Below are 25511 nucleotides of genomic sequence, written 5' to 3'. Positions count from 1 at the left end.
TGTGAAGGACTATCTCCTATGTGAGGGTGCCCACACTGGAACAATCTGTTCCTAAAGCACTGCACCCATGGAAGGGACCCATGATGGAGAAGCCCATAGGAAGGACACACACTAGAGCAGTTTGTGTGAAGGACTGTCTCCTGTGTGAGGGTGCCCATGCTGGAGCAAGGGACCAGCATGAGGAGGAAGGAGCAGCATCCTTCATCAAGACCATCTTAAGAACCTGAACGTACACAAGTCCATGGGACCTGCTGAAATCCATCCGCTAGTCCTGAAGGAGCTGGTAAATGAAGTTGCAAAGCCACTGGCCATCATATTTGAAAAATCATGGCAGTCAGGTGAAGTTCCTGATGACTGGAAAAAGGGAAATCTAACCCCCATTTTCAAGAAGAAGAAAATGGATGACCTGGGGAATTAGAGACCAGTCAGTCTCACCTCTGTGCCTGGCAAAATCTGGGAGCAGATTCTCCTGGGAGGAATGCTAGGGCACATGAAAAACAACAAGGTGCTTGGTGACAGCCAGCATGGCTTCACTAGGGGGAAATCCTGCCTGACCAATTTGGTAGCCTTCTATGAAGGGGCTACGGAAATGATGGACAGGGGTGGAGCAGTTGATGTCATCTACCTGGACTTGGGCAAAGCTTTCAACATTGTCCCACACAGCATCCTTGTCTCTAAATTGGAGAGACATCAATTTGATAGGTGGACCACTCGGTGGATAAAGAACTGGTTGGATGGTCGCATGCAAAGAATTGTGGTCAACGGTTCAATGTCCAGCTGGAAACCAGCAACAAGTGGTGTCCCTCAGGGATCGGTGTTGGGACCGGTCTTGTTTAACATCTTTGTCGGAGACGTGGACAGTGGGATTGAGTGTGCCTTCAGCAAGTTTGCCGATGACACCAAGCTGTGTGGTTCGGTTGGTACGCTGGAGGGAAGGAATGCCATCCAGAGGGACCTTGACACGCTTGTGAGGTGGGCTGATGTCAACCTCATGAAGTTTAACCATGCCACGTGCAAGGTCCTCCAGCTGGGTCAGAGCAATCCCAGGCACAGCTACAGGTTGGGCAAAAGAAGACATTCAGAACAGCCCTGCGGATAAGGACTTGGGGGTGTTGGTCGATGAGAAGATGAACATGAGCCAGCTTCAGTGTGCGCTTACAGCCCGGAAAGCCAACCGTATTCTGGGCTGCATCAAAAGGAGCGTGACCAGCAGGGCAAAGGATGTGATCCTGCCCCTCTACTCTGCTCTTGTGCAATCCCAGTAAAACCATTCCCAGGCCGAAAGTCAAAACACAGCACTGCACCAGCTACCAAGAAGGAGAAAAAATGACTGATACTGCTGAACCCAGGAATCTGATTTTATTGTAGTCCTATATAGCATTGTATTTGTACAACTAAAGGGACACAAACTGAGGTACTGGACTTAAAAAACAGAATAGGCCTGAAGAGAGTAGGACCTCCCTTGCTACTGGTAGAAAACTGTCATTGAATGATGTCTGAAAGCTGCAGGCTGCCTGCTGCAAGTGGTGTTAGTTACTTCAGCTTTGGGGAATGTTAAGGTCATGATTCTTTTGTTTCTGATAATCTTGGTTTTACCAAAGAAGAAAGGTATGGATAAATAGCACCAACTTCACATATTACAGGAGCAGTAAATAAACCATTGCAGCTTCCATTTCTGTCTCAACAGATTTAGTTTTCTCATTAATGTTCGTTGACTTCAGGTGAGCTTTTGGAAAGGGATCTTTTAGCCAGTTTTTTTAGTCTACTTTAAATTTCAGCACCTCTTCCTCTGCCTCCTCCCCCCTCTTCCCCCCCAACTTCACCAGGCTTTATAACTCTTTGCAAATAAAAATAATGCAATCCTGATCTGTCCTGGTTACTCCCTGTGAGTCTTTTCCCTGTGTGCTGCTTTCTGTTCATAGTCACATCCACTACTTACTCAATAATTTATAGCCCAGCTATTGTGCCTAGAGAAGAAGCGGTTTTGTTTTGTTTTTTTTTTTTTTTTCCTAGCTTTGATTTCCAAGGAATTTACATTTTAAGGTGATCTGAAGGATGTAAAGGAATGTCCCTTCTTCCTGAGATCATGGGAAAGGAAGCTGTGTGTCTGCTGTGAAGGTGAAAGAGGGCAAAATACCCAGGGCAAATGGTTGTTTATTTTTCTGTCTTATTTAAAAATGAATGTTTCTTTTGCATGCTCACAGAGAGCTTGCCAAGAATTTTTTTCTCTCCTATTATAGTAGTTGGAAATTGCCTTGCAAACCCCAGGCAAAGGAGGATGGTCTACCAGTTAATAAGTTGGAGCACACCTGCGTTGCTGCATTGTATAAACTGTGTGGATTTTGTGGCAGAATCTGCGCTTAGTTATGACATGAGAAAGATACATACATGGTATTGTACAATGTAAGAAGGGAAGAGAAACAAAAGAAAGCAAATGGAAATGAAGGATATCCTGAGGCTTTGGTGATCATATTGTTTTAAAGAATGAAACATGAGGATTTAGAAACAAAGGATGAAGGGATTATCAGATGAGGTCACCTGGGCTGGCACTGGGATGAAGAGGTAAACTGGTAATTCTTTGTTGTTGTTATCTTAAAACCAGAAATATTTAACTTCATTTTGGAAGAAGAAAACATCTGACATGGAAACTGTCATTCAAATGAAAAGTATACAGCAGTCATAAAGTAATTAATTTGTTAAGAAAAAACTGGAAGTGTAAGAAGATTAACAGGATTACGAATGTAATCGTAATAGACAATAATATTAGATCTTTGGTTGCTGTAAAAGACTGCTGACAGATAAAATAATCACCATAGTTAAATATATGAAGTTAATTTTTATATTTCTAAATACTTTCCCTTCAGATATCAGAAAAAAACAGAGAGAATTAATACTTCTAGATGGCCATAATGTTGACTACCCTCATGATTTACAGTAGGCAAAATGAGTTATCCATTAAACTCTTGATACTGAACTGACCTTTAATCAACAACAGATGGCAGTCAGGTTTATTTAGCTGCATGAGCGTTGCTGTTAAAGATTTCATTTACCTTTCAGATAAATCAGTCTTTACATTAGTAATTACATTTTGTTTTGGTCTATTTGAATAAGACTTCATTTTATTGGCTCATTTATTTTTATTTATCATTTAAGTTGCTTAAGAAGCCATTAAAGAGTTAGCACCAGGAGCTGCTAAACTAAACTGCTAATGGTTTATTTGAATGTTAAGGTATACTTTTTCAAGTGATAAGTGTTTCAAGGGTCAATTAAACAAAACAGAAAAAAATCAAGCTAGACTATATGGAGGATAAATGTGTGTTTTGTAAATTTTTGAATAAATGATTTAATTTAGAAATGGTTGTGCAATGCACTACAAAGGCTGAAATGAGTGATCTGGGGCAGGGTTTCACAAAGCTTAAGGCCAGAAGTAATCAGTCTCACTGTTTGTATACTCTGGGCCATTACATTTCTTTTGGTTAACCCTGTATGTTCCTGGTGACTTTGAGTAGACATAAGTCATGTTTTCTGAAGCATAGCTTTTGGGAAGATGTGATCCTAGATAAGTATGCTATTATACCGCAAAGGGCTTACTTGCTGTGAAAGAGTTTCTCATATTACTTTGTACCTTAGGTTTTTACTCTGATGTGTAAAGTATTTGAAAATTCAGGTGGTATTTTCTTGTTTTATGGGTTTCGGATGAATTTGCATTTCACTCAGCTCCTTTTACTCTGAGCAGTTCAGACTGCTGTATTAAAATAGTCCATAGAACTCCCCAGGTATGGAAGAAGGCAGACATTTGCAGGAGAAAACCAATGTTTTCAAGACAGAGAGCAGGAGAGAAATACTGACCTACCAGAAATGTTCTGCTGTAGATGATCTTATCCTTTTCTTCTGTTTTGGTTTTTATATCTTTTGGTATCTTTAAGGGTAGGGGTGTGTTTGTCAGAATATTTTTTTAAAAAGCACCAGCATATCAGTAACTTTTAATAAGGGATGTTATTTAAGTTCAATACTATCACACACTGAATTCCAAGATTACATGTTTTTAATCTCTGATAGCATTGGGTGCAATTACTCAAAGGCCCTCAAATGTATGAAAGTACAGTTTAACAAAATTAATGTGGATAACAGTGGATGATGTAGCTGAGTACAAGAAAGTGTTTGCAATCCTTTGGAGGGGCCCATCAACACCAAGACCCTACTTTTGGAGTGTGAGTATGAAGAATTTAGAGCAATATAAAACATGTAAAGCTTAACTGAAGTGCAAAGGTTGTTTCATCCCCGGTAGCTCTCATTGTCACTTCATTATACTGTAACTTCAGTAAACTCATAGGATCTCAGGATAACTCAAGTTGGAGGGCACTTCAAAAGGGTTCCAGTCCACTCTTCTGCTCAATGCATGGTCAGCAGTGAGATTAGTCTGGGTTGCTCAGAGCCTTATTTAGCCAGGTTTTGAGAAACTTGAAGGAGGGAGGCTGTACAACCTCTCTGGACAATATGGACCACTGCCCACCTGTGATCATGATAAAAAGCATCTCTTGATATACAGTCAAAGCCTCTTGTTTCAGTTCCTACCTACTGTCTCTCATCCCCCCACCATGCATCACTGTGAAGAGCATGCTTCTGTCTTCTTGATAACTTCCCTGTTGGTACTAGAAGGAGCTGTTAGGTCCTGTGAAGCCACCCGTTCTCCAGGCTGGAGCAGCCCAGCTCCCTCAGTGTCTCCTTACAGGGCAGGTGCTCCAGCCTGACTGGCTTGGGGGCCTTTGCTGAACTGACCCCAGGCTATCAGTGTTCTTGCATTGAGGGCAGGTTGCAGAATTGGATGCATTATTTCAGGAATGGCTTGATGATTTGGAATAAAGGTGGCTGATCCTTCCCTCTATTTGCTGGCCATTCTCCTGCTAGTAAAGTCTGGGATGCCGTTCTCCATCTCTGCACCACAGCATGCTGCTGGCTTGTGCTCAGCTTGCTTCCAGCCAGAGTGTCCAGCCTGTGCCATTGCAAGAGGTTCTTCCTTCCCAAGTACAGGACTTTGTCCTTGTTGAATTTCATAAGATCCCTGTCAGCTCATCCCTCCAGCCTGTCCAAATCTCTCTGGATGACAGCCCTGCCTTAAAGCATATCAACTGGTCTCCCTTGATTTGGTGCCATCTGCAAACTCGATGACAGTGCAGCCCATTGCCTCCTCCAGATCATTGATAAAGATCTTTTTTAATTCTGTATGAACAGTTTTCCATTTTCCAAATGCCACATTTATCCTAATACAATTGTTTCTTAACCAAAAATATTTTTATTCAGGATACTTGTACTCAGATCTACATGGGTGAGTTATGCTTAAATATATCAGGTGTAGATGAAAAGGTTTACTGAGTTTTTTTGGCAGTTTTACTGTATGAAATGGCATCTTTAACAGACAAACAGTATTTATCATGTGTTCTGGTGCAAAATGAGTCTGTTATTTTAAACAGGCTTTCTTAGATGTTTAATGTGGCTGTTTAGAAGAGAGCAAAGATGATTCTCCCAGGCTGTTCTGACACTTTACCCTGAGGATGTTACGTTCTATCACAGAGGGATGAGATTCAACTAAAAGGCAGTAGCTGACACAACTACCCTCACTAAGCCAGTGAAATGCTATGGGAAGTGTTCCTATGCAAAAACCTTCTTTAAGGGAAAAAATGTCCAAAGTCCAAATTAATGTTTCATTTAATATGTTTGGTGATTGTATCAGTTGTTTGCTTTTGTTTTTCTTTTTCTGAAAAGAATATGGTTATGCCTCAAGGAAAAGGAAGGTGATGCTGCCAGCAAAGTTTCTGCTGGTACAGGTTGTAATATCCAGCACCTTGCTCTTCCTACTTCTGCACCAGTCACCATCAAGGGAGGATGCTTCAGCTACTCAGCAGTTTCATACCTGTTTGTTTTCCTCAAATAACTTGTCCTGTGTTCTGAGAAACCGCAATACCTTATGTCATCACTAACATTATTTATATCCAAGAGGATACAGAAAGCATCAGAGCCCTTCAGTTCAAGTTCTTATGAATATAAAGGCAGCCTTACCTACTAATGTAAGGTGCTTAAAATAGATTAAATGCTTGTGAATGATGCTCTTTAGTGGAAACAGAGATGACTATCAAATAATTGAATAAACTGGGGTTAAAGTTTTCAGTGTACTCCTGGTATCTTAAGTGACTGTATCATTTTCAAATATGGGACCTGGACTTCCAGGTCACAACCTAAATACTTCTGAAAATTAAATTAAGGAGCTTGAACCTTGCTACTTCTAAGAGAAGAGGAATGCCTGATTCAGGTCTCTCAGGTCTTTGTAGTGCGTTTGCAGATTTAGGCTCCATATTATATAATTAGCTGTCTAAATGCTTGAGATACTTAATGTGTGCACTGGGGCAGAGGCTGAGTTGCAGTCCTTAATCTCATCCATGTTCCATCTCTGTGCTGTGTATCTGAGAACTTAGTCTTCAAGTTAGCCTGATGATCATAAATATGCATTGGAGTATGATTTCCCAAAACATGCAAGGAGTATGCATGCCCCAAATCCATTGATTTTTCAATTGGAGTGGATACTTGGCTTAGAGGCTTTAGAACTTCCCAATCAAGACAGTTAACTTGGAGCATGCATTTGTTATGCTCTCAGTGTAAAGTGACCGATATAGTGATTGGCAGAGAGAACAGAATAATTGCATGGGAAGGAAAAGGTACTTCAGCTGATGTTATTTGAGTTGCTTGCCCAGCTGCAAGGCAGTGATTCTGGGACAAGAGGGCATGGGAAGGAAGAGGGAGGTTCCCTTTGACTCGTTGCAGCTGTACAAGTGAAGGAGCCACACCAAAATAAAAAGCCCTACACAAAACAAGAAAGAAAATGCTTTAAGATCAGCTGGTAAACTGAGACTAAAATGTCACTGCCCAAACCCCTAATGAAGTGTGGTGCTGTGAAAATGCCACTTCCTTGCTTGGAGGTAACAAGACGTTTTACCTGGTGTCATTTTATCTGGTCTGACATAGAGACGTGAAGTCCCCTTGAGCATCTTACTAATTTAGGAGTGAGTTTGTAGACAGAAGTCCTCCTGTCTATCAGGATCATGTAGTCACAGTTTCTTCCTAACAAACAAAACATTTGTATTTAGATTGCACATTTACATTTCAAAAAATCAACTAAACTAGGATAGAATTTTATTTATTTTGTAAGCTATGTCATTTTGCTTTCAGCTGAACATTTGGGAATAGGGCAGAACAGCATCAGAATTACATGTTGCGAGGGCAGTGGACATGTGTGATGGCATTCACAAGGGAAATGAACTGATGTCTGGAGCCATTGCAGTCTCATGGGAAGGGAGCTGGTGCAGGAAGCCTTGAGCTGGAGGGGCCAGTGCTTGCCTGCGCTTTCCACTTGCTCTTCAGCTGCTCCTTAGGCAGTGAAAGTCTGGAGCACTGTGAACAGGGGCTGCAGAAGGGACTCTGTGAGGCTGGGAGCATGCAGGGCCCAGCCTGGGCTGCTCTTCCCAGTTTGTGTGGCAGTTTGAGTCTCTGCTTCCAGTTCTGCTGGGCACTGCTTCTGGCACCTTAGCCTGGATAAGGCTGCTGCTGGGAATGGCCTTTGGGATGGCTAAGCTTATGCAGAACAACAGTGACATCCTTGTCACAGCTGGTAGCACAGCAGGGACACAGAGCATCTCTGCTTAAACTTGCCTAGGGTGGCTTGGAAGGTGTGCAGTGATGGTCTCACACCCCACAAGGTACATTCGTGGCAGTGACTGGCACTAACCTCTTTGGCATGCTGGAGGCCTTGACCCAAATGGCACACTGAGGGAGGTGAGAAGCTGGGGTTTAGTGATGGGGGCCTGTCCTGGGGACAGGTACACTGAAGGACAAGCTGACTTGCATAGGGAAGGAACTGCAGAAATTATGAGCAAACCATGCATCAGCAGAGAAGTAAGGAGGGAATACCTGGGGTCTTTGCATAAACTCTGCAAAGGTAAGAGCCTGAGCCACACAAAACAAGGAAGGAGGGACAGATGCAGACCGTGAGTGAAAAAGTAGTAGAAGGTGGTTCTCAAGACAGAGGAGAGGGAAAGCTGATGACTTTGGGCAACAGAAGGAAGGTTCGTGCTCCACATCAGTGATGAGATGGAGTGCAGCCTAGGCCAGTTTGTGAATAACATCAAATTGGAGGCAGCAGTCAATGTGCTGGGGGGCAGTGCTGTTCTTGAGGGGACCTGGGCTGAAGAAAAGGAGCTAGACTTCTCTGCGTAATTATACAGTGCTACAGTAAGAGGTAGCAAGCACAAGTTACAACATGGAAAATTCTGGTTAGGTATTGAGAAAAATGTTTTTACTGTGATGGTGGTGAAGTACCGAACCTGGATCCCCAGAGGCTGTAGAGATGTTCAAAAGTCAATGGACAAATCTTTGATTACACCTGCTTTGAGCTGAGGGTTGGACTGGGCAGTTCCTCCTGACCTGATTATTCTGTTATGCTTTTCTATTTCTATGTGTTTTTTTTTTTTTTTTGTGTAATGGATGGAATTTTTTATTTTCAAAGAATAACATTTCCTGAAGTTCATACTTCATATGCCTGCTCCAGGAAATTTCTTACTTATATGAATGGTTTCTTTTTGGAATAATTATTAATTTACCAAGATAGTAATTTAACAAATTGCACCAAAAGGCAATTAAGATGTAAATTTATATAGCTGTGTTTGGACTGACAATTCAGGAAGATCTTGTTTAGTTGCTTTGAGGCACCCAAATTTCAGTCGGGCACATGAATTTACCTTTCAGAGCAAGGGCTTTTAGATGTTCCACTACCACATGACATTATACTTAACTCTTTTGTGGAATAAGTGCTGTAACAACCTTGGGCTTAAGCCTTAAGAATTTGGTCAAGTTTTTAACTTCTGTCTTTTGCTTGTTAACCTTTACATTGTTTAGCTAACCTTTGTGTAAAATTGCCAGGTATTCTCTGTTTAGAGTGTTTAATGTACTTTTTGTTCAGTATATTAAAATCAAGGTCCTGAGTTTCTTGATCTAAATATCTCTCTCTTGCTTCTCATCCAGGTCAACAGAAATAGCCTGTGCAGAGCAGTGCATTCGTAAATGTGAAACAAGCCCTCACCATCATGTTTGGCGCTAAGAGGTCAGTTTTCACCTTTGCTGTTACGCTTTTCATCTCCAAAAATAGTGTGGCTGTTGTGTCTCTAATCTGAAAATTTTACATTTTCTGAATGTATTATTATACAAAATATACAAGCTAGCAATACTCTCTTTTTATTCTAATGATTGGGTTTTCTTTGCTGCACAGCTTTGTCTGCTTTGACAGACGTGGCATACAGGCCATGTAGCGCAAAGGCAAATGGTATCCCCAAGGCATTATGGGTCACAGCAAGAATGCTAAAGAAGGCACTGTACTAGTGATGTAGGGCATCTCTCCTGCTTTTGGAGTTTGGAAAGTAACACCAGGACAACAAAGCACTAGTGTAGGATAGGTTGATTTTGCCACTTCACAGAGTTCATACTAAATATAAGGTAACTTCCATCTCTTATTCTGCATGATTCAGTGTTATATGCCAAATGTCTCAAAAAACCCAAACAAACCCCAAATCCAACATTTTTTAATCCATGCTGTCTACTTCCTGCATTTTTGAGTGCTATTCTTAAGTATCAGATATCCTAGATCTGTCAGCAGACAGCATGGTCATACTTCCACCACAATGCCTGCAGCTGCACAAGCCGTCACAGCACCAGCTTGCCCAAGTACCAGCACCTATGGGTTTTCTACAGGGGAGTGTGAGTTCTCCGTGGAACAAAGGTGCTATAGACCATTCCTTCCTTATGTGAACTCCCTGATTTTTGTGCTTGTTTGTAGGCTTGTAGGTTTCTAGTACAAGCTAGTCAAAGGCTTTAACATTTGCGCTCCAGCCTCATGGCAGCCTGGTGAGTGGCAGAGCACTTTTAATCTGGTACCTGGAGAAGAAGCTCATCTCTTCTGAATTGGTAGGACGAGGGGAGGTTAGCTTGCCCTTAGGTAGCACATAAGAAGCAGCATGTTGCACACCTGCAGGAATCAGGGGTGGCAAGTAAGAAAAAGCAGCTTGGATTTCTGAGGCATCAGCTCCCACAGTGGTTTCACAAGGCTTTGGTCTGAGCTGCAGCCTCACCTGAGTCAGGTGCTGCCAGGGGCAGCTGGTCTCTTGTGCTCTTGCAAGCATGGGCACTCTTGCCTCATGAGGCAACACAGTCAATAGGGTATTTTGTGTTTGTGTGAAATGGTAATGGCTTTTTAGGAAAAGGAAACTTTGGTCTTATTTTTAGGTAAGTGCAGAGTCTGTTGTTTTGTCAGTATGCTGAGTTTAAGATAACTGTTGCTGAGGGTACAGTAATGGAATTGCAAACTTCCCATTTGAGGATTTCTGCTTTTAATTGTTCGCCTCTGCAGAACATTACCACTCAGGTTAACTAAAGACATTCTGCTAAGTGAAATAAACACATTACGTTAAATTACATTCAGGTGTGTTAGTTATTTTTGCCACTGTTTAGTGGCATATGAGCTCCTTCTGTGCTAATTTAAACATTTTTTTACTCCTAGGATAGTCTGTTTATCTTTTCTTAGCATTATAAAGCAATGGCAAAGCAAAGAATAGTGTTTGATTGGTAGCCTTGAAATGTCATTCTTATATTGCTTTTTTCCTTCCAGATTGAATCTTGATTACTATGCAAATGAAAATTCCTTATAAGGAATATTACAGACAATATGAAATTGTCTTTCGTGGCCAGAAACAAGGGTTTATGACAAAAGGCATATCTGGGGAAATTAAATTCTATGCTTCTCCCCATACTGTGTTCTGCTATTTTGCACTTTGCACAGACAGTTTTGAACCAGTTACAATAAACAAAGGATTTTGTGCTTCTGAGAGGGGAAGAGGCTGAGTGGATTTCCATACTAGCAGCCGCCTATGTGTAAACTGGGAAATTACATCGAGTATTCTTGAAATTGGTACCGTATTTTAGTTAGCGATTGAGTACTTGTCAGGTATTTTGTTCTCTCCATTGAAGTGCATTTTGAATTTAATTTTCCCAGAGGACTGTTAACTGTGAACAAGAAAATCTTGAGATTTTATTGATAATCTTTAGAAAGGTATAAACACCTACAAACAGACTGCCTAAAACTTGAGAGTTTTTGAAAAACTTGAGTTTGTGTCATGGTTTAAATCCAGTCAGCCATAAATCAGCCACATATTCACTCTCTCACTCCCCGCCTTTTTTCCTTCCCCTGCTCCCAGAGGGATGGGGAGGAGAATTGAAAAGAATGTAACTCCCACAGGTTGAGATAAGAACAGTCCAGTAACTAAGGTATAACACATATCACTGCTGCTACCACCAATAATAATAATGATAAGGGAAATAACAAGGGGAGAGAATACAACCGCTCACCATTGACCGATACCCACCCCAACCCGAGCAGTGATCTTTCCAGGTAACTGCCCCCAGTTTTACATCCTGGACATGATGTGCTGTGTTATGCAATACCTCTTTGGGTAGTTTGGGGCAGGTGTCCTGTCTGTTTCCTCCCGGCTTCCCCTCCTCCTTAGCAGAGCATGAGACTCAGAAAGTCCTTGGTCAGACTAAACATTAGTGAACAACAACTAAAAACATCGGTGTTATCAGCGCTGTTCCCAGGCTGAAAGTCAAAACCACAGTGTGGCACCAGCTACTAAGAAGGAAAAAAAACGACTGCTACTGCTGAACTCAGTACAGTTTGTAATATTAATTCTCTGCCTGGAAAAAAATACTGTATTTACCTGGAAATATCATGAGGAACAAAGCTGTTTTTCTGTAAAATAGGATAATTTAATGTTTATTTTATTGTAAAATCAATCTTTATTTAGTTCTGATAATACATTGCTAATTGTAATGTCCACAAAACATTTGACAAAATTACAACTCTGACTCAAAAATTGAATCACTTCCTATCACCAGATCTTCAGAAGTTATCAGGTACATAGTGTCCTGGTTCCTTTCTTATTTTTACCTTTCTCTTAATTTTGTGTACAGAGTTTATTTATAGTGGATAATCCCTGTTGAATGGAGTGAATAATGAAGCCAATAAAACTGAGTGATCAGAACAACTTTCACAAAATTTACACGTGGGGCAGGTATTTCTTAGCTCTTTGTAAGAAGTTGTGTTGTTAATGTGCACTGACATTGCTAACAAAGAGGTGAATTCTTATTGATTTCAATTTAATTTGAGAGCTGATCTCAGGCTTTTAAGTATTGAACTATTGTGGTTTCTCTCTGTTGTCTTGTTTTTGGCTCTCAACTTTTTTCTGCCATGTTAATTTTCCTCCAGTTAATTAAATCAACAATAGACACCAACATTGGAATAGCAGAGGTCAGTGAGTTTCTCATGTCTTGTATTGTTCGTGTTCTGCACTTATTTCAGTCTTGCAAGAGCAAGAACTTGCAAGAGGAAAGAACTCTGATCTCCAGGCACCCTGATTGCCCTGTTGTGAACTCAGGGTTATTCTTATTGTGGTCTTTGTAAGGGTTTGAGTTCAGCCTGATGCACTAGTGGCTAATGCAGGTGGTAGCTTCTGTAAGGTGCTGATGGCTGATTTGGTGCTTTGTGATGGGCAGCCAGGTGGTGAATGGCAGTGCTGGCAGCCTTGGCCAGTGGTCTGAGAGTTTCATAACACAGCCGTTGTTTCTGGAGGCAGTTTTCTTTCCAGTCAGCCATCCTGGAAGGTTACAGTAAATTTTCTTATGCCAGGTCTGTCAGCAGCAATTTGAGACCTGTGATAAGAGGAAAAACCAGTGTCTACTCACATTGGCCTGTTTATAGCCTTAGATGGTAGCTGAGCTGGGCAAGTAATATGACTGGTATAGAAGAAGGATGAAAAGATTTGGAGAGACTCATCAGTTTTCTGGTCAGTGACAGTTACTGACTTCTTATTCTTCTATTTGGTTTTGATTAGAAAGTTACAGAAATAGTGTTCATTTATAAGCTCCAGATATGAACAGACTGTAGTATTTTCAAGATAATATGGACCTAGTTTCTTCTTTCCTCTTGGCTGCAGAAAAGCTATGTTTACACATGGTTTCTAAATTTAATGGGTTTTGTTGGCATTAGTCCTGAACTGTTGCTGTCTTTGTTCTGATACCTCTGCCAGCTTCTAAAGGGTGTCCACAAAACTGTCCACTGCTGAACACTAAGGGCATGTTCTTTCCTGTGGGATTTTTAAATGTACAGAAATAATGATCTGGTTTGACCTAAATTCTCATGGTGTTCACTATTGCCTTTCTTTTGCTTTTTAATTGGAAGTGACACTATTTGAATGAAGGCATAACAGGCTTTGTCTCCTCTGCTCTGTTACTGCAAAAACCTTCCAATTGTTGAATTTTGTTATGGTAGTAACTGCAAAATAATGCCTACCAACATGGACTCTTTTACTACCATTTCCTAAATAATGAACATGCAATGTCTTGCACTGTTTTACTGCTTTGCATCCTGGAAGCTGAATAATGCAAAACGATAAAGGTGGCTATGAGACTTAGAACAGACATGGTCTAGTATACAGATATATATAGGACAACAAAATGTGTAACATCCTGTACTGACTGTCTCTCGGTTTTCAAGGGTTATTTCCCCTTTTACACATCTGGCCATTTTTTCTAGCCTGTGCTTTGCTTAATGAGAGCTCAGATTTATTAATAGATCACATAGCCCTTCAGATAGGGTGACTCAAGCCTTCAGTGCATAGATGGTCTCTCTGTTGCAGAATTTGTCCTTCCAACATGGAGTGTGGTTCTCTTCTGATAACCCACAGCTTCTCTCAGCAGGGGTGTGGATAAGCAAGAAGGAGAGGACATGGACCTGAGCATGTTGATGCAGTTATGAATGATTGCTTCCTCACATCAGAGAGCAGCAGGGAAGTTTTCTTCTTCACCTTAGATGTTCACTACCCCAGTGCCAATGGATCCAGGATGTAAGGGGTCAAGGTCTCTCTATTTCTTGACAGCTTTATGTGTTTGTACCTCTGGAACTTAACCGTACACCAGAACTTCAGCTTCCCTGTAGATTGGCAGTTTATCTTTGTCAGGTGTTTCCTTTATCAAGTTTTGCTAAGTTTTCCTCTTTTAATTGCATTTGGTATTTGCCACACACACTACTACTGACCCTTTGTGCCCAGTTTCCTGTTTTCTGTCTATCAGAGTATCTGCTGTGCATCTTCTGCCTCTTGCACTCAGTTTATCAGCTTGGACTCTATTGACCTAAATTCTTTATGATCTCCTTGTGACCAGTTCCATGCAGAACTCTGCACTTTGCTCTCTGCAACTTGGTAGCTGCCTTAAACATACACTTCTTGAAGGCTTACCCTCTATTAACTTAGAGTCCCACTTCTCTTAATATTACTCCTCATATATTGAAGCAGTTGCTGTAGAAGGCAAATGCCCTAACCATGAATGTCCCATCTTCCTTCAGCTTTTATTGCTGAGCACAGCATCATATGGGTGTTGAATATATCTTTGGTCACTTCTGGTCACCTCTTCCCATTTTGTGTCCTCCCAGCTTCTTGCCCACTCCCCAGCCTATTCCATGCAGGGGAACAGAGTGGAAAACAGAGAAGGACTTAACAAAGCGATATTAGCAATACTACTAAGCAATAGCCAAAATATGGATGTGTTATCAACACTGTTTTAATCACGGATCTGAAACATAGCACATACAGGCTGCTATGAAGAGAATTAGCTCCATCTCAGCCAGGCCCACTACAATATAAAAAGCTCAATCAGTATTCATATTTGGGGGTTTAAGTTCCATAAAATGATTACATATGTAACAAAATATAGAAAATACATATTTTTATTTTACCAGTCCATCCAATAAATATTTTTCTTCCTATACATACAAATAAATTCACAAAAAATGTAACCTATGGTGCTTTTGAAAATTTCCTTAAAGCAGCTGCATCCTTAACTGTAAAATATGAATTAATATTTGGATATAATCTATGTTTTTAAAAATAAAAGTATAAAAGAAATTCAATTCTATTTGAATTTATCTCAAGTGATTAAAGTTTTCTCTGTTACATTTTTACAGAAGTCTGTTTTACAATAAGGCTCCATTCCACCTCATGTAGAGCTTTTCAAAGGCATTTACACAAACTAACCAGCCAACCTGGCAGGTATCTTTTTGTTAGAGAAAGTTGTCTCCATTTCTACACCAGCTTCATGCTGTAGCTCTAATATTCAGAATTATTTAACTCTCCTACTGTGTTTCTTTGTTACATCTTAGAATTTTTGTGAGATCATCTGATTATTGCATGCAGAGTCTTTAATTATAGGATTACACTTGCACTTCAGTTATAACCTTTAATACTGCAAGTTCCTTCTTCGAAAGTGGCTGATGCTTGAAATTACAAAGAGAACTTAACATCTCAGTGACTGGATTTTTTTTGTGTGTGTTTTTCTTTGCATTGGAATGCTGGTGTGTTTATTTACTTCTCCAGTTGATCTCAAGTAATTAATGTGTGAGGAAAATTGCAGACACATTTTTTGTTGTGTTTCCAGTTCCCTTATGCTTTAGAAGATTCAGGAGGCACAGAGTTTCTGATCAAGACCCTTCAGTTATGTTGTGCATGTGGCTGTCTCTTCATTATACGGGGATGTGTTCCCTGTTATACCCTGTTCAGCTAAGGCCTCCTTGGAACTTAATCTTGCTAGTCGGGTTAAGGACAATAGAAAGGGCTTCTTCAAATACATAGCAAATAAAACTAACACAAGAGGCAATATAGGCCCACTGCTGAATGAGGTGGCTGCCCTGGAGACAGAGGATATAAAGAAGGCAGAGGTGCTGAATGCCTTCTTTGCTTCTGTCTTTACTCCTGCAGACTCTCTCCGGGGGCCCCAAATTCCTATAGACCCAGAAGGAGTAAGGACAAAGGAGGCGTTTGCTTTGGTAAATGAGGATTGGGTTAGGGATCAGCTATGCAATCTGGACATCTATAAATTGGTGGGTCCGGATAGAATACACCCACAGGTGCTGAGGGAGCTGATGGAGATCATTGCTAGGGCACTCTCCATCATCTTTGGTAAGTTGTGGGAAACGGGAGAGGTGCCTGAGGATTGGAGGATGGCAAATGTCACACCAGTCTATAAGAAGGGCAAGAAGGAGGACTCGGGTAATTCTAGACCGGTCAGCCTTACCTCCGTCCCTGGAAAGTTGATGGAACAACTTATTCTAGGCACATCTTATCTCTAGGCACATCAAGGATGAGGGGGTCATTAAGAACAGCCAGCATGGTTATATGAGGGGAAAGTCATGTTTGACCAACCTTATAGCCTTCTATGAGGAAGTAACTAGGTGGAGGGATGGTGGTAGAGCGGTAGATGTGTTTTTTCTTTATTTCAGTAAGGCATTTGATACTGTCTCCCACAGCATCCTCATAGATAAGCTAAGGAAGTGTGGGCTTGATGATCAGGTAGTGAGGTGGATCAAGAACTGGTTGAAAGGAAGAAGGCAGAGAGTTGTGGTCAATGGCACAGAATCTAGCTGGAGGTCTGTGACTAGTGGAGTCCCTCAGGGGTCGGTGCTGGGACCAGTGCTGTTTAATATTTTCATCAATGACCTGGATGAGGGAACTGAGTGTACCCTCAGCAAGTTCGCTGATGACACTAAACTGGGAGGAGTGGCTGACACACCAGAAGGCTGTGTTACCATTCAGTGAGACTTGGACAGGCTGGAGAGTTGGGCAGGGAGAAACTTGATGAAATTCAACAAGAGCAAGTGTAGAGTCTTGCATCTGGGGAAGAACAACCCCATGTACCAGTGCAGGTTGGGGGTTGAGCTGCTGGAAAGGAGTGAAGGGGAAAGGGACCTGTGGTCCTGGTGGACAGGAGGATGACCATGAGCCAGCAATGTGCCCTTGTGGCCAAGAAGGCAAATGGCATCCTAGGGTGCATTAGAAAGGGTGTGGTTAGTAGGGCAAGAGAGGTTCTTCTCCCCATCTACTCTGCCTTGGTGAGGCCACGTCTGGAATATTGTGCCCAGTTCTGGGCCCCTCAGTTCAAGAAGGACAGGGAATTTCTTGAAAGAGTCCAGCACAGAGCCACAAAGATGATGAAGGGAGTGGAACACCCCCCTTATGAGGAGAGGCTGAGGGAGCTGGGTCTCTTTAGCTTGGAGAAGAGGAGACTGAGGGGTGACCTCATCAGTGTTTACAAATATGTAAAGGGTGGGTGTCAGGATGATGGAGCTAGGCTTTTTTCAGTGATATCCAGTAATAGGACAAGGGGCAATGGGTGTAAAATGGAGCATAGGAGGTTCCATGTGAACATCAGGAAGAACTTTACTGTGAGAGTGACAGAGCACTGGAACAGGTTGCCCAGGGGAGTTGTGGAGTCTCCTACGTTGGAGATATTCAAGGCCCGCCTGGACAAGTTCTTGTGTGATGTACTCTAGGTTACCCTGCTCTTGCAGGGGGGTTGGACTAGATGATCTTTCGAGGTCCCTTCCAACCCTTGGGATTCTGTGATTCAGAATGATTCAAGCTCCTGCTGAAGAGCAAAACTCTGGTATTTCTGAAGTCAGTGAAATTCCTTTGCTCCTGTTCTGTAAGTCAAAATTTCACCTGAATTTTCTAACAATACTTTTTACCGAGAGTATTCAGGGTGAGGAAAATGCCATTTGGTTTCGCTTTCAAGAAATGTATTTGGAAGAAAAATATGTCAAGGTATAAACTAAAGGTCAGTCTTACTGAACAATGAAAGTTGAATGTACTCCGCCCCAGTTCAGTCATTTGCACAGGAAAGCATAAAATAGTTCCCAGAGAAGGATGAACTTTTCCTCAAGCTCAGATTTCATCCTGAGCTTGGGCTTCAGTGCCTTGCAGATACCTTCAGTTGTTGGTATGTTTCCAGTCTTAACAGAACTGCTCCTGTTAGGTTCTGACTATAAAATAACTTGTGAGATTTCTTTCATTTTTAGGAAATGTAGATTAGAGAATTATCAGTGCTGCCACATATGACACCAAGTCTCAATTTAAAGCCACTCTAGTTAATTTCAACTTATATGTGAAAAGCACATGTATGGCAATCAGCACCTAGCAGAGCTAAGTCGCATCATCTAGACTCTGATGTATTTTTCACATGTAGGAATACCTACACTGGTGATCAGAAATACCTTTTGTCTCTGGAGTTGCTTGCCAGATACCACATCTCTGAAACCTTCCAAAGCAGAACTGGTGCCACATAATGAGGGCTGCTGTTTTGTGCTACAGACTTTCTCAAATGCTTTTCGGCAATTACATGATTTCTCAGATGTCTTCCTTTCATCCAATGCTTTTTTAAATCCCTGCCCACAATCATAACACTATATTATATCAAAAGGCTTTCCTCCCTGTATCTTTATTTCCTACCAAAAATCCCAATATCCTAATCAAAACTAAACCTCATTCCACAATGTGATATATCTCCGTACCGCTTGTATGTTTTATGCCCTGGGGTTAAGGTTTTGGTGTGGTGAATAATAGATACGTGCACAAATCCTATTGACTGCTAATGGGATTTGTTCATGCTGCTCCCTGACACTTTTTTAAACACTCATCCTGGTAATTTATTTTATGACAGTGTTACAGAAGACACTTGGTAAAGTGAGCTCTGGTTCTGCATCTGGCAACATGAACCAGTCTGAGTTAAGTGGACCAACAAAATGGCTGTGTCTGTGCTGTATTGCAGCAGATAGTGGTCTTGGGTTGTTGGCTCTGTATTTATGTGGTCATAAATTGCCTGTTTTGCTGAAACTTTGAAGTAAATGAAGGAAAGCATCAGCACTGCTGGCTTTCTGGCAGGAAGCCTGAGAGCAAGTTGGTATGCCTTGTGTGTCTAGCTAATGCCACTTTGATGGAAAGTTTTAATTAAGTGCATGTCTGTGCATGCAGAGAAGAAATGAAAGGCACTTGAGAAGAAGAAAGTGTATCTGCTCCAGACTCATCGACGAGTAATTTGGTGAGAGCACTAAATGACTTTCAATTAATTGCAAAATATTGTCTTAAATATTGTTGGAAAGTACAGGAAAATCAGTCGAAGGGAAGACTATAAAATTAGGCTGTAGATATAATCCATTTGTTCCATCCTCCTTGTTGGAGGATGTCATGATAGTACAAGTTGTAGGGATTATGAAACAAATCTGATACCCTCGATTTCATTAAGCTCCCTAATTGTAAATATCAGAAGAACACGGGAAGCTGGTTTCCCTACAGCCAGTATTTTTGTGTTGTTATTTCTGTAACAGTTTCTAAGCTTATAAACATCCAAAAATTCATTGTTAATATGAGTTTAAGTTCATAGCAAATCTTCTATAACTAAGTAGCCATATTTAAATTCTAGCTTTGAAACTGATTACATAGGAGCTTTAGCTCTGTTTCCTGTTCTCATAGTTACAGCAAGAAAATTCACTCAGTTTTCCGCAGTCTGTCTAGGGGGATGGCTCTTTATGAAAAGAGCAGTTCTGAGGAGCCAGTATAATTCATTTAGTACTAGATATGGTGCATAATTTATTTTGGCTAATGTTTGGTGCATGATTCTTCATTCTATCAGCAGTATAGCAAATCCAAAAGGGCCAGCCCAGGACTGTAGAGGGCTTGTTGTGTCTCACTGTATTCAGCTTAATACCTGTAAGCTTTTAATGGCCCCAGTACAGCATGGCTTCAACCCTTACATTAATTTTTCAATGAAGGCAAAACTCAGGCTTTATTATTAACTTTTTGCTATTCACTTTTTTTCCAGAAAGAGCTAAGGGAGCTTTCTCAATAGTCAATCCAAAACTGTGCAACAAAATCAGTGAGGGGATGATTGTGTAGTCTTATCTTTCATCCCTGTTTGGTCTTCCATCTTTAATGTAACTCTAAGATACTTTTTGCATTTTAAATAACCACAGTGAAAGAACACCACTAGAGAGTTAGGCCTTATCATGGCAAACCCTTTTGTTCCTGTGTATGACAAATGATTGGTCAGTATTTCAAATGCATATTTTTGTGTGATCCATAATGTCAGAGGAAGCCTTCCTTCATCTGCAAAGACCCACTTGTTTATGTTAAGAAAAATAATAAATAAGGTTATTTTCTGAACATAGAATTCTGGGATGGATTTTCTAATATCATAGAGACATGGTGGGATGGCTTCTATGAGTGGAATGTTGGAATGGAAAGACAGAGCTCTTCAGGAAGGACAGGCAGGGGAGATGAGGAGGGGGTGTTGTACTTTACATCAGTGACCAGCTGGAGTGAGCAGAGCTCTGCCTTGGGATGGATGAGAAGGTGACCGAGAGTTTATGGGTCAGGATTAAAGGGAGGGCAGGGCCAGATGACATCACAGTGGGGGTCTTCTACAGGCCTCCTGACCAGGGAGACCGGGTGGATGAGGCCCTCCATAGACAGATGGGAGCAACCTCACATTCACAGGTCTGGGTCCTCACGGGGAACTTTAACCAGCCTGGTATATGTTGGAGAGCGAACACAGCAGGACACAAGTAATCCAGGAAGTTCCTGGAATGCATTGATGCATTGAAAGGGGAAGTCCTGGTTACACAGGATGTGGAGTAGGCTGAGATACTCAATGACTTGTGAAATTGCTTGGATATATGCTGCTGTGCCCAGTGCTGATTGCCACAAGGCTCAAACTTAAAAGGTGGTAGTTACCAAGGGAGAATGGCTTTAACCTGAAAGAGGATAGATTTAGATTAGATACTAAGAATAAATTCTTTGCTGTGGTAAGGTGCTTGCACAGCCTGCCCCGAGAAGCTGTGGCTGCTCCATCCCTGGCAGTATTTGAGGCCAGGTTGGATGGGGCTTGGAGCAACCTGGTCAAGTGGAAGGTGTCCCTGCCGGTAGCAGGGAGGTTAGAACTAGATGATCCTTAAGGTCCTTTCCAACCCAAATCATTATATGATGCTATTCTAATGCCTTTCTCTACTCATCCTGATGTTTATGAAAAGTGAGTTGGAAGACTGGAATAGAAAAGGCTGCTTTTGTAGCATGAATTATCAGAAACCATTTCAGATTTATACAGCAAATGGTGAGTCTCATGGGAAGGGGAGAAATAAATGCAGCATATTCAACATAAGAGCAAAAAAGCCATTTATGAGAATAGTTCCAAGAATGAAAGATACCATTGAAAGGTTATGTACCTTTTGGAAAATCACTGCATTTTGCATGACTTTTTCTGATGTGAGAGATGAGAAATAGTTCGGCATTTATCTGAAATTAGTTGTAAACAGAATTACGCTGTTTGTCTGTGCATTGTGGAGCAATGCCAGGTGCATCCACTGCTCAAGACATTGAAGACAAAGAAAGGAATCATTACGGATAACATAGGGAAAGTCCAGAACCCAGAAAATTTAGGTATCTCAGAGTTTTCCAATGACATAAGGAATGCTCCGGTCCCAAGACCTTTGCTGTGGTCTTAAAACCTTAAAGATCACAATTTCACATTAAGTTAGAGCAGTGGTTCTGACCAGAGTGTAGGGGGACGTGAGAAACGTTGCCCTTACTATAATCACAACTCCACACACCAGGGTTGCATGCAGCTCCTCAGGCAGTACCTAGGCAGGCTTTGGACTTCGGTGCAGCAGTATGTGAATACTAAAAAGTGAAGGAAAATGAGGAAAAAAATTCTTAGTGTGTCACACAGGAACAATTTGCCACAAGGTTGTATGGTCTCCATCCTGGGAGAGAATCAAAACCTGACTCGTTATGGCCCTGATCAATCTGCAGCAGCTGAGCTGGCACGGAGCAGAAAGATGGACTGGGGGATCCCCAGAGCTCCCCACCAGCCTCAGTCACTCTCTAGTCTGCTGCTGGCTATGAAACATGAAAAAATACCTCTATATTATGAAGCCTCCAAACCACAAATTCCTGGGAGCAGGGCAGCTTTGTCCTGCTGTTTGTCCTGCAGCTTTCTGCTGTCTGCATTGATTTCTCTTAGGGCTGGTCTTGGTCACTGTCCCAGAGGATGCTGAGCTAGGCTGACCATTGGTCTAATGCGAATGGATATTCTTGTGTGTTAAGAGGATACTGGGATGGACTGCAGCTGAGGAGTAAGTCTGATTAAGGAGGAGAGGTTATTTAGGAGAGGAAGGTTAAGCAATACAGCTATACCTACGCATGATCCATGAAGGGAGAGTCCTGACACTGAGCCATGCTTTCCAATAGGCTTTGTAACTCTGGTTGGAGATGCTGGAAATCTGGGCAACACCAGTATCCGCAGTCTGATACACCTGGGCTGCTGGTGGGCCTCAGCAGCTGAAGCGCAAGGCAGGGTGGTGCTCTGCGCTCACTGCTTCTCTATGTAAACTCAGTGCAGCTTCCTCTTAATTTTAACTGCATTAGTCCAGTTTTTGGAGACCTTACATTATCCAAAGCGCTGACGAAATTGACATTTGTGACATATGACCACTGAGTGGCAGGGAACCTTCAATCTGAGTTATAGCACTTTAGTTTGAAATGTGATACTTCTGAACTTAGGAATGGAGATGAAGCAAAGTCAATTAAGTTAGGAAAAACAAAACCTCCAAGCTCCAAAGATTGCTGCTTCTTCAACTGAGTCCTTCATGTCTGTCTTTATAAATGTCAGTTTCTCTATAAATAAACAATTTGCTCTTTTAAAATAATTGGTGATGACTCAATAGCTCATCTTTATTATTGTATATTTTAAATATGCAGACTTCAGCATGTCAAACCTGTGCTCTTTGGGGGAAAAAAAGAAAAGGCTTTAGTCAGTCAGACCTAGCCTCCCTTTCATCTGGTAGTTTACTTGCTTTGACAGGTGAATATAACTTTCTGAGATCTGTGTTTTGTTTTCGAGCCTACTCGCCTATTTATATAACTCTACTTATGTAGAGCTTGTAATTTGTATTTTACCTTAACTGACACCAGTCAGATAAAGAGACATGTTTGTGGACATTTGCAGATTATTTATTATATTCCAGTTGGTATTTATAATATTTTCTCCTGAAAATAAAGTGTTTCTCATGTAAAAAGGGAGGTAAGCAAAACTGCACACAGCAACGCAGAGGTGTTTCTTATTATTGCCATTCAGTAAACACCACACTGGGTGCTGCCTACAAGAAGTCTGGAGAGGGAGTTCTTACAAGAATGTGTAGTGACAGTTCCAGGGAAAATGGCTTCAAACTGACAAAGGATAGATTTAGATTGGGTATTAGGAAGAAAATTTTTGCTGTAATTGTAGTGAGGCGTTGGCACAGGGTGCTCAGAGAAGCTGTGGCTGCCCCATCCCTGGCAGTGTTCAAGGCCAGGTTGGGTGGAGCTTTGAGCAATCTGGTCTAGTGGAAGGTGTCCCTGTTTGTGGCAGGGGGTTGGAACTGTACCTTCCAACCCAAACTGTTGTATGATTCTGATACTGAGTAAAGGATATCAACACTGTTGATGCTTGGATATCTTCTGCTGTGCCCAATGCTGATTCCCTCAAGGCTATAATATAGCTCTGCTCTTTATTTTAGTTAATGGGAAAGAAAGATGGGAAGTTCTGTTTTTATAGTGGTTGTATGAGGTAAGGTTTCCAGGCCCTCATCTTTGAGGAGGCATTGAAGTATCTGGCTGCTTTGGTGGGGAGTCTGTAGCCGTACAATAGTGATGAGGCGACCCACTAATGCTGTGCTAGGGGAGCTGTCAGAGCCTTAGCACTAACACTGGAGTAACAGGAAATAAATTAATTCCAGTTAAACACAAGTATGAAACTACCCCTCTGAGGGAAGGGTGTGTGTATCTAGCAGCAAATAGCTGGTGGATTGGCCCACAGTGAAATGATAGCATGACCCTTCAAAGCGGAATGCGACTTTAGCAAGCAGAGCAAGACACTGGCTTCAGGACAAGCATACCTACAAATAAATACTGTTTTACTCAACCATTTACATGTTTTATAAAAAGTACTAGCAGCAGAAACAATAATAAGCTGCCTGATATTGTGATGATATCTGTCCATAGGAGATCCTGTTTAATTGAGGCTTGCTGAAAGAAAATTTGGCTTGCAGGAGGTACCTTTCTGCCTGTGCTATTACAATTTCTCTATGGTGTCAGAAACAGCAATGTTTTACTTTCACTTTCTGGGCAGCTGTGTTTCTTCATGCCACGGCTGCCCTTTGGGCCTGCCCATCTGCAGTGTGATTTGTGTCAATAGAGATCCAGGACTCCTGCACTGAGAGAACAGCTTCTGCCTGCATCATCTTTAATGTAAGGATAGACTTGCATTCTCTGAATTAATTCCAGTTCATAAAGCTGACATTTAATTGACATCGGAGTTAACCATCAATGTCCTCAGCAGACTTAGTCCAGCTTTCATGTTTTAATAACTGTGAAAGGAACAGAGCCCCAGGTAGATTCCTTTCAAGGTAGATTCATTAGGGCAAAAAAGATCATTATCTGCTGGTAATGGATTGTTTCTCAGTAAGATAAATGCATGATTTGAACTGCCAGTGTAGGCTGATTTTAATGACAAAGGGAGCAGGTGAACCATGGTATCCTGATTATTCCTTTTACTTCTCTTTTTAAAAATCCTTGAAATCCAGAGTATTGGAAATACACTGTCCTATCTGCTAAAGAGCAGTAGAAGAAATGAGGTATCTCAGAACTCCCTCTGTGTCCATCTCCTTAGCATATACTTGGCTGAACTTTGTATAGTTCTTTTCAAGGTGCTGTGTGGATTTGGTGTCAGAAGAGAAATAATGGAAGCACTTTCCATCCATTTCAGCTGTTCAATCACTCGTGCTGAGTGATAAACACTTATCAGATCTGGGTATCTACTATGCCTTATGATGAGCACATAATGAGAGGGTCTCTGCTGTGCTGTATTCTCTAGTCCGTGGGCAACATTTATAAGACCAGAGAAAAATTTGGTAATGGCTATTAGTCTGCTGGAGAAAATTTTATATGAAGGAAAACCTGCAATGTGGCAATATCCTGTCATGTATGACAGTGCTGGGGTGGTAGTGGTAGAATCCTGCCTTGCTCATAAAGTTACCTATTCCCCTGAAACCCCTTCAGGGGGGTTTCACATGGGGTGTGGGGTCTGCCTGTGTTCTTTCCCTTCTGTTCAGTGAGGGCTCTGTTCACAAGTACAGCTCTGGCTGCAGCTGCTGCACGGGAATAAGGAAATCCTTATTCCTTATTGATTGAGAGATAGAATTTAATAGAGGTTTGCTGAGAGAAAACTGTTTCTTTGGTGAAGCACAACCTCTTTCTGTAGCTTCTACATCCTGTTTGCATTGGCATACTGAAATATGTTTGTTTGAAAAAGTGTAGTCACTTTCTTAAAAAACCCCAGTCATTCTCTGTGTCTTTATTTACCAGAAGTATTCTGTCCTGCACTGCTCCAGAGAGAGAATAGATTTCTGAGCGGCCTGTGGTTCTGTACTTCTTGCCTCATGACATTGCCTCGCGGGAAATATTTGAAGCTCATGCGAATGTTGAGAGTTTGGTCTCGGTCCTTGT

The 25511-nt window shown here is 41.5% G+C and overlaps 1 protein-coding gene across 3 annotated transcripts in view; it reads left to right on the top strand.

The window, feature by feature from the left end:
* Positions 1-9116: 9116 nt before the first annotated feature.
* The window catches only part of OXR1 (oxidation resistance 1), a 218297-nt gene continuing 201902 nt past the window's right edge, over positions 9117-25511 (top strand). For all 3 annotated transcript variants that reach the window (XM_031050634.2, XM_031050633.2, XM_031050631.2), the window contains exon 1: positions 9117-9148. In XM_031050634.2, coding sequence (XP_030906494.1) covers positions 9132-9148 — 17 coding nt within the window. In that variant the 5' untranslated portion in view covers positions 9117-9131. The remainder of the gene's footprint in view (positions 9149-25511) is intronic.

Source organism: Melopsittacus undulatus, chromosome 1, assembly GCF_012275295.1.
Source record: "Melopsittacus undulatus isolate bMelUnd1 chromosome 1, bMelUnd1.mat.Z, whole genome shotgun sequence".
Classification (NCBI taxonomy): Eukaryota; Metazoa; Chordata; class Aves; order Psittaciformes; family Psittaculidae; genus Melopsittacus; species Melopsittacus undulatus.
Note: the sequence above shows the minus strand (reverse complement) of the source record. Positions and strands in the feature narration are given on the sequence as shown.